At 38.6% G+C, this 9,663-nt stretch overlaps 1 protein-coding gene across 1 annotated transcript; it reads right to left on the bottom strand.

Moving 5' to 3' along the window:
- Positions 1-6,986: 6,986 nt before the first annotated feature.
- CLDN17 (claudin 17) lies at positions 6,987-9,099 on the bottom strand. The gene has a single exon (XM_019804756.2). It carries the CDS (start codon positions 8,899-8,901, stop codon positions 8,251-8,253), a length of 651 nt encoding a protein of 216 aa, XP_019660315.2. The 5' UTR covers positions 8,902-9,099; the 3' UTR covers positions 6,987-8,250.
- Between the last annotated feature and the right edge of the window lie 564 nt (positions 9,100-9,663).

Genomic DNA, 9,663 nt, shown 5'->3' with positions numbered 1-9,663 from the left:
TACCAAAACAGGAGGAGAGGAGGTATAGGGAAGGCATTGTAGATGTAAGAGTGTACTCTAGATTTGTAGCAAACATATGTCTGATCAAGGACATTATAAAGACAGAAAGCTGAGGAAAGATACGTAAAAAAAAAAAAAGTAATGGATAGTTGAAAGTAGACAATAAAGTTTAAGATCAGGAAATTAAAATGCCTGTGAGCTCTAATGAAGGAAGGAAGGGATCGGATATTGGCCATGGTTGGAAGTAAGAATCCTTCTTCTATGTGGAGGAATCAGTGGAAATGAAGAATTCCCAAGATAAGCAGAGAGGCAAAAAGTCTATCTCAGTAAGCTGAGCAAGTAGCAATAGAGTTCATGTTAGTGAGTGTAAATGAGAAAGGGAGAGGGTTTTAGAGCACAGCGTTCTCAAAAAACAATGAGCAAGGATGAGAAGATAGGAACCATAGCAGGAGGCATCAAAAGACATCATAAGTGATCATATAATTTATCATCCAAATAGGGATTTTTGAGAAAAAAGAGGGTACTGTTCCTTATTATTCCAGGACAACAGGAGTTAACCAGAATGCTAGTCACTGGTATCTTAGGGGACAAAGTGAATTGTGATGCTTAGGAAGATAAAGGAAAATGAGTGAAATGTGAAACTTAGGAAAACATAATGAGTATTATTTTTACCATGTTTAAGGCCAACAGGACATACAAGTGAATTACTCTAATGGCAGAGAAAGCAAGCAAACTCTAAAGAGCTGATGACTTGGATTGCGGGAGATAATAACAGTAATTATGTATTACATTTACATAATGCTTTGTGATGAAAATGCTTTCACAGGCACTGCCTCATTTTCTCCTCACTGTTGCCCTTCCAGGTAAAGAAGGTGGTTATTTTCCTCCCTCTGTGGGGGGATGGGGAGGAAGGGCACCCCACGGAAGAAAGCTCACTCTTTCAAGATGCATTGACATGGCAGGTGGTGGAGGGTGGGCAGTGACCTCAGTGTGCCTTTGGAAAAGTTATGTAACCTCTTGGAGCACTAGTTCTTTTACTGTAAAAAATGATAAGAATGCATTTATATATATCTATTTATATTTATGTGTATATAAATCTTTAGCCTAATTATACACATGTAGTACATGTTAAAAAATGTTTATTTCCTCTCCACATTTTGTAGTTGAGAAAAGCTAGGTTCAGTTTTGCTTGAAGGCCTGGGCTGAGCTAAAAATCCAGATTTCCTAGTCCCATGTTCCTTCTACTAAATCCATGTGCCATTGACTGGCAGTTGGAATAACAGGAGTGAATGAGTTCTCAAAGGAAATAAATGCGTATGGGATCTAGGGGTAAAACACAAAAGCAGTGTGTTTTTAAAAACACTAAAAAAAGAGTTCTTGGTCATAATTGAAGAAAAAAATTAAATCGAGAGACATTTGAAGAAAAGTGACAAGATTATTGAAACAGTTGGTCATCTTGATTTGCCCGAGTTTTTTAGAAGAGTCAAAATAGAAGACATTTCAAGGTTGTGCAAAGTGTAATACCAATGGAAGCTCAACACTCAGACAGGTCTGAGGTCAAGTTGAGGGTCATGGAACAGAAGAGGGAGGAAGAGATAATGCCGTAGGAGGTGAGTGGAAGGTTGAGAGGCTGGTCTTTCCTGAGGTAAGGAGATTCAGGTCTGGAGAATTACTGATAGAATGCAGTGGGGCCCCGAGTCAGACAAGACTGAGGTAAGGAGGACTTGGCCAGAGAGGTGGACCTCGCTTGGCCTCAACTCCTTCCATGATCCTTTTCAACCTTACAATTCTGTGATTCCAACCAAGTCATCAGCTCTGGGACAGGATGGAAAAGGGTGTAAAAACAGTGGTGCCTCCAGTGCTCCTGAGAATATTCACCACTGACTGAATACCAGAGCTCTTAGAATTATTTTCCTGTGAAACACAAAGTCTCTTTCTTTCCCCCCTTACCCACTGAAACTCTTCCTTCCCTCCCTATCACCATAGCTTCTCTTTCCTTCACTTGTTTTTGTTTGTACTGTTTTATCGTTGTGCCCTCCCTGTTATCAGCTTTTATACTTTTAGTTCTCCTTTATTATGTCCTATTTTTTTTTTCTCAGAATCTACTTGACACATTTATTTCTACCAAATGCACGTTCAGAATCAGCCTTGTTATTCAGAGTGTGTGGGGGTATTTGTCAACTGATGAATGTGTCCTTTTTCCCAGAGGGAGCCCAGCCTTCATAAAATGTCTATACATCTTAACTGTAGTAAAAGTTTTTGTTATTTTGCTATTGTTACGTCCCTTTTATAACTTGCTTCCTACTGAATATTTTATTAGTCATTTCTACCATCGAATCCTGAGCTTTACCAAATCACACTGAGTTCAGACTACAACTTTGCCCATCTTAAAGGTATTTTTCTTTATGTCCTACTTTGTCTGTAACAATTCCTCAATAAACCATTAAATTAATATTTTCTTAGAAATTATCCTGCTGAGAGTACCAAAACCACAAAACTCCTTTAGACCCACTTAGGACTTGAACTTTGGATTACCCCTAGATAAGGTCCTTCATGCTATGGTTTGTTTATTATTTTCTTCCTTCATTAATTCGTCATTTAGTTGTTCTCACAGCAAAACATTTGCCATCTCCTATGTGCCAGGTGTTTTGATATGACAATATTAAATATTTTTTTAAAAATCGAAATTAGTTTCTGTTTCAAGCCCCAATGGAATACAAACTTAATCTTATTCAGAGAGAGTCCCTAAATTTCTCAGAGTTGTACCTCAGTTCTGTGGGCTCATGTAAAGCCGAGTTCATTGATCTGATATTTAAGGCCCTCAGTTATTCACCTGGGATTATGCCGAGATGCTCTCATTTCAGGGTGATTTTCAGATGCTGTATCGGTCAGGTCCAACCAAAAGAAGCAGTCATTTTAAATATTCAAATTCATGGAATTTGATAAAGAAACTTTGTCACACAGATTATGGGGAGAGTGGAGAAACCAAAGAGAGGACCACGGAGCCCCCCAGACACTAACAACAGCAGGAAGTAGCTACCTCCCTGACGATGGGAGAACAAAAAGTAAAGTGGTTTTGCTGGACTCAGGAGATGAGGTTCATTTGGCAGAAGCTGACCTAAGCTGGACCCTTCTGGCAAAGCTGGGGAGAAGACATAGTCACCCACTGGAGTCATCTCTCTGGGCAAAGAGAGAAGAAAAGCCCTCCTGTCCTCCGGTCGCACCAGTGCCTTTTATGGGCCCGATGTAGCCGGCAGCCTCTAACCACGGGAGCTGGGGAAACATGGCCTTCGCCTAGTGCATCTGACTCCCAGACACAGATCATTTTTTACTGTACACTCCTCTGTGAGAGAAATTGTTTTCAGTTATAAGCTTCAAGGGAGCACAGTTTTATTATTTATCCTTTAATAAACATTGTGTTCTTTATAGACATTATTTTGAAGAAATGCCAGTAAGTCCATAACGGTTTAGACCCATCCGACCTAGCTCGTGTATAGTTTGTGCCTCCAATTTCTGCAGCACAGACACTGTCAAGATGTAGAAACAGATCCGGAGTTACTTTAATTCTGTCATTTTATGGTGACACGGAGTCTTTACTTGCATTAAAAGCTAGAATGCTAAAACAGAATAGCTGGAGAGTGATGATTTGAAAATCATGCCTTGCTGAATCTGAATTGCGGGAAAAACTCCCTCATTTACTCTTGAAACAAATGCCTACAGTCATGTGTCAGAGCTCTTCGTAGCAGAGCTAGCAGCTATCTTTCTATTTATCTCTGTATCCATTATCTATCTATCGTATCTCTATCATCATATATTTATTTACCATCTGTCTATCATCTATTTATTACCATCATCATCTCCTCCTCCTCATCATCATTACTATCTATTTATAGTGACGACAGTGATTGTTCAGGACTTAAACCAGCACTTTTTTTTTTTTGAGCAGGAGTACTTAACCTAGTGACTGACATTGTTTAGGAAGGCCAGCATGTGAAGATAATAATTCATTAAGTTGTATTACTGTTTTTATATTCTCTCCAGTTAGAGTTCCTCTTAACGCCTTCCCTTATTGAGGATGGGCCGCACTGCTCACTGGGCACACCACTGCACAACCCACGGGAATCCACCTCCTGACGATACAGATTGGAGCAGAGGAAGGGCAAGAAATGAGTCCAAGGACGAACAGGCTATGGACAGACCCTGCTTCTCCCTCTCCCTTTGCTTGTGCTCTCTCTCACTCTCTCTCAAATAAATAAATAAAATCTTAAAAAAAAAAAAAAAGACCCCGAAGAATTATTAAAGTGCATAATTCAATTAATATTCAAATTTATGTCTCCTCTGTAAAATTGTGCCTTGGATAACCGCGATTTGTGTCTAGTAACGCAGGTGTAGAATTGATAAGTTTTAGCCCCAGAGAAAAGGCCGTGGCCTACTGAAAAATCACAGGGCCTTCTTGAAGCCCCAGGGCGTTTCCTAAAGAAACTCCACTGCTATTGTAGTCAATAATGTTTCTAAATGACATAAAATGAAATTTGAAGTGTCATGGTCTTCTCTCTAGTACTTAAACCAATTTTAAAAAGGGCCATGTGTAAATGAGGCTGACACTTAACCGACTGAGCCACCCAGGTGGCCCTATTTTATGATCTTAAGAGTGAGGAAAACCTGATACTGAGCCATTTTTTTCTTTGCCCATAATCTCTTCAGAATATAGGCTGTTCAGACAAAAACAAACAACAAAAAACCAAAACACAAAAGCAGTCCTTAAATTTCTGAGTTCTATTGTTTTCTCTCTTCCCCGTGTGAGAAGAGCTCCATATTAGCTAAAAATCTCAAACTGTTATATTCATTTATACTGTTTCTTGATCATTCTTCAAATATTTGTTAAGTATCTTCTTAGTACTATTGTTGACTGCTTGATTTCTCAAGGTTAGCTCTATGACTTTGGCCAAGTTATATCACTTAGTAAGTTTCAGTTCTCTTGGGTGTCTGAATGGCTCAGTTGGTTAAGAATCTGCCTTCGGCTCCTGTCATGATCCCAAGGTCCTGGGATTGAGTCCCATGTCAGTCTCTCTGCTCAGGGGGAGTCTGCTTCTCCCTCTGCCCCTCCCCCCTAACTCATGCTGTCTCTCTCTCCCTCTTTCTCCCTTTCTCTCTCTCTCAAAAATAAATAAATAAAACCTTGGGAAAAAAGTTTCAGTTCTCTTAGCAGCAACAATTGTGTTTATAATGATGTCTATACTTTTTACACTATATAATGGTTGTGAAGAGCAAGTGAGCTAAATATACCGCTTTTTTGCAAATGAAAAGAATTATTAGTGTGCATTTAACTAAAATTGTAACTTACAAAGAGTTACTCTTTTAAAACATTTTCAACCATGTGTGAATAGATATTATATTTTCCTTCTTTCTCTGAGATTCCAGAAGGTAGCCAGCAAAGCATTTCACTGGTTCAGTGGAGTGTACAGCAAAACTGAAGTCAAAATAGCCTAGAAAAGTTTTAGTCTTTATGCTTTTTTTCTTCTGAAGACCTAAAACTCTATGAAACAGTAAAATTTTTGACAATGGAAGAAAAGGAGGTTTGTGAAGGTGATACTTAAAAAAAAAAATCTTATGAGAGAAGGAATAATTTCTTTCACCATTGTTTGTAGATAGCTGGTAACCAAGTCAACAGGTCAAGCTTTTACCATAGATCATCTTGACACTGGTTGCATTGGTAGTTTTCAAAATTCCCCTAGCAATTCTAATATGCAGCCAAGTTGAAATCTGTTGATCTAAGCAGCCTATAACTAGAAAGTATCAAAAAAGATTGCCAAGCATGATAAAGAATTGACAGAGCTGAGAAGTCTAAAGGGACCATGTAAGCAGGTACAATAGACATCTTCTCAGTGACCTGTATGGACTTACCTGTATGAATCATCATGGACTGATCCCATGAACCCATCACCCCAAGCACTGCTTAACCCTACACAAGACTCTAAGAAATGTGTAATCTATGGGAAAATATGCAAGAAGTTGAATTTAAGTTAAATTTTAGAAAATAAAGATGCATTTCTTGCACGTCTGGGTTTGTGGTATGAAATTTACATCCACATTGTGTCTTGAAATTCCTTAAAAATTATTGAAATTTCTTTGTGGTATCACAGGGAAACTACTGCAGCAGAATGGGGAAAATAGAAATCATTCTTCCAAAAGTACACCTTGATTAATGAAAGAGCGAACAAAAGAATTCTTAGTTCCTGAAATTTTGCCCAAGTTCAGTGGCTAATGTCATCTCCAGTAATTTTGTGATTCTACCTCTGTTGTACCTTTTTACTCTTTGATCCTCTCGCTCGCAGGATAACTTGGCTCATTTAGGCTCTGGAACCTATCATGTGAGGCTAGTTACTTCTAGTGTGCCAAAAGGTAAGACAAATGATTCCATGACAACCTTTAAGCCTATATCTTGTATGTCTTGATTTCGTACTGTATTTATGATAAATGACTCCTTTTCAACACACCCAAAATTTAGGCCTCTCTGAATGAAGTCTGAAAAAGAAAACAATCTTAGGGGGAAAAAAATCTGTCTAAATCATTGTTTTTCTAATTTTTATTGATATTATTTGAAGATATTTATATTTATGTGGCCTTTATCATTATGTATTACTAATTTTTTAAATATAGTTTTATATTACCACAGGTCTGACTTACTGAAGTCTTGCTGGTGCTTTGTAGGATGAAGTAAGGGTTTGACCTTAACATTATCTCTAATTTGATGTTTCAGAGTTATTAGATGGTCTTTTAAGGATAGAAATTCATTCTGAAGTTGACACACAGTGAAATATATCAACATAATTGAAAACATGTAACCATTTTATTGTTTTATGATAGTAAGGATGGACATGCAATAAATATTCAGTGAACAAATTTAATCTGTTCATTGCAAATATGTACTGTAAATTGCATACAGTTTTATTATAAAATAAACATAATATTTGAAGAGTTAGAATTGGATATATAAACATTGGTTCACAAGATATTGGAGATATTTAGAAGCAGCCCATAGGAGTGCTTTTGCCCCACAAACACTCATCTACCCATCCTCCCCCACCCCACACACACTTTTAACCCTGATATTGGCATGTTAAATATGGCATGTTAAATGCATGGGAAGTGAAGAAATGAGAAAATAATACACATAATTCAAGCAAAACAAGAGGCCTTAGCCATACCTATTTATTTATTACAGAATAAAATAGAGGTACTTATTTTAGCCTGACTAATTGCCTGAATCATTATCTTCATACTTCATTTTACTTTGCCTGTGTAGACCTGAACAATGACTAAAGAATAAAACAAGGAACAGAAACCATTCCCTTCAACACCCAAACCTCAATTCCCTAATTAGGACCGTATTTCCTCTTGATGAGAGATGAGTGTTTATAGCCTTATATCGATGTACCTTATCAAGACAGATAACTTCTGTTTGTTGTAGGTACAAATCGCAAGTTATGAAACATATTACTTTTCATTTATCAATTATTTTCCTTTGAATATATAATTCCAGGCAAGTTCAACTGTATAAATTAGGTGCTTTAAAATCATCTTCATAAATTTCCTGAGAGAAATCAGAGCCCCTTTTTCCCCTAAAAGTGTCTAATTGCCAGTGCATTTGAGTTTCCAAAAGGAATACCAAATCTTTTCATTAGGTGGGCATTTCAATATTTTTATAAATTCAATTAAAAAACCTTATTTGAGATCTATTATATTTCAGAGTAATTGCTTAAAAAATAAAAGTCTATATTTCAGTTGTTACTGTCTTAGTACAAGAAATAATTTGGAGGAAAATAACTTAGGTTATGTTTTAGAATATGTTTTATTGCTGTGTATTATCTATTGCAATAAAATTTGCATTTCCTAGCAGGTGATATATGATTGCCAAAAAACAGTAGTTATTGTTATACTAAGGGTGTGGATATACTTGACTTTCAACTACACAAATTGGAATGGGGATTATTTGTGTCTAATAATAATAAATGGTTTTAATACACATGAGGTCAGAATGTCCAAAGCAAGTCATTTCTATTCCTACCACAAGTAACAGAGTACAGTCTATATACCCTTTATACTTTCATCTCAATTTAAATGCAGCCATAAAGCAAGTTCTCGTGCCTGACGTACTTACAGTGTCTGGCAGGACTCTATAAAACACTTTGATTGCAATCCATAGCTTGAGCCCAAAGCAGGTATTAGACATAGCTGGTGGAAGCCTTACTAAGCGTTGTCACGTTCCCCCTGCTTCTCTGTGTGTGGCACACAATATCCAGGGGCTGGATATCTGGGTCTTTGCTTCCTTCGGTTGCAACAGCAGAACCCACAGAGCAGACCCCCTCCAATGAAGAGGACGGCGGTGCTCGCCCAGCCGAGGAAAAGGGCTGCTCCCAGCTCTCGCTTCTGACCCACGTGGATGGCGGGGTTGTAGAAATCCCTGATGATGATGTTGGCTGTCCAGCACACAGGAATTAGAACGAAGATGCCAGTCAGGATAAAGAGGACCCCAGAAGTCCCCAGAAGGTATGCTTTGGCCCTCTCGTTAGAGCCCGTGCACTGGATCTGCTTCCCGCCACAGATGCCAACGAGCAGAGCAATGAAGGAGAGAGCAACCGCCACACACATGAGGGCCCGCGCTGCTTCGAGGGCGGGTGGGAGGGCCAACAAAGAACCATAGAACTTGCACTGCAACCGGACCTTGGCCTGTCGAACGCAGTTCATCCAGAGCCCTTCCCAGAGCCTTTCAAAAACGATAATGTTGCTGCCAATGAAAGCCGATACCCTCCACTGAGGCAGAAGTGTTGTGGCAAGAGTCCCGACCGCGCCAAGGAAGCCAAGAACCAGACCAGCAATCTGCAGGGGGTAAAATGCCATTGCCTCTCCTTTGAAGCCTGAGCCAATCTGGAATGAGAGAAGCTGCTCGAAATCCTGAACGTGGAGGTCGCCTGTCTGAGTCTCCAGCAATCTCTGCTGAGGTTCTCCAAGGTTACTGCCCCTGACGTTTTAGTTGAAATCAGCAACAGTGAGTGAACTTGGCCTGACTAGAAGGACCTGCTGTAAGTGCATGCTGCCTTTGTACACAGACATTCATTTCTGCGTGGATTATTTACTAGTCATATATAATTGTTTCCCAGCCAATAAGAAGGTAGCCAGAGGTGTGTCAAGAAATACTGCATTCAACTTTGGTATTCCTCTTATTATTATTGTCTTAGCAGTGTTGTAATTAAGTGTCAGAGCTCCCATTGTGGATTGCTAATTACAGAGTTGAAAACTTCTTGTTGAAAAACCACTCTGATAAAAAAGCGTAAATATATATATTAAGTCACGCCTGGAGACAGAGCCAAAACCTTGGTAGTTTTTTGGACAGCATTTGAGAAACACTTTGCACTTTGGATGATCTATCACTTTCTTCTCATCTAAGTCACTTTTCTTTAATATGGTTAGTCAATTCCGGCTTTAATAAAGACTTCTGGATATGGGGAAATGTCCAGGTATTAGTTTCAAGGCGTCTACTAAAACCACCTATGCTTTATAAAAGGAGGAGTCCTAAGAAAAAAATTCAGATTTCAGTTGATTCTTCAGATCCAGAAAAGAACAAAGAGAAGAAGTCCCTATAATTGAATTTCTGGCAATGAT

Source organism: Ailuropoda melanoleuca, chromosome 1 (genome assembly GCF_002007445.2).
Source record: "Ailuropoda melanoleuca isolate Jingjing chromosome 1, ASM200744v2, whole genome shotgun sequence".
NCBI lineage: Eukaryota > Metazoa > Chordata > Mammalia > Carnivora > Ursidae > Ailuropoda > Ailuropoda melanoleuca.
The sequence above is the reverse complement of the archived record's forward strand: the minus strand, read 5'-3'. Positions and strand labels throughout refer to the sequence as shown.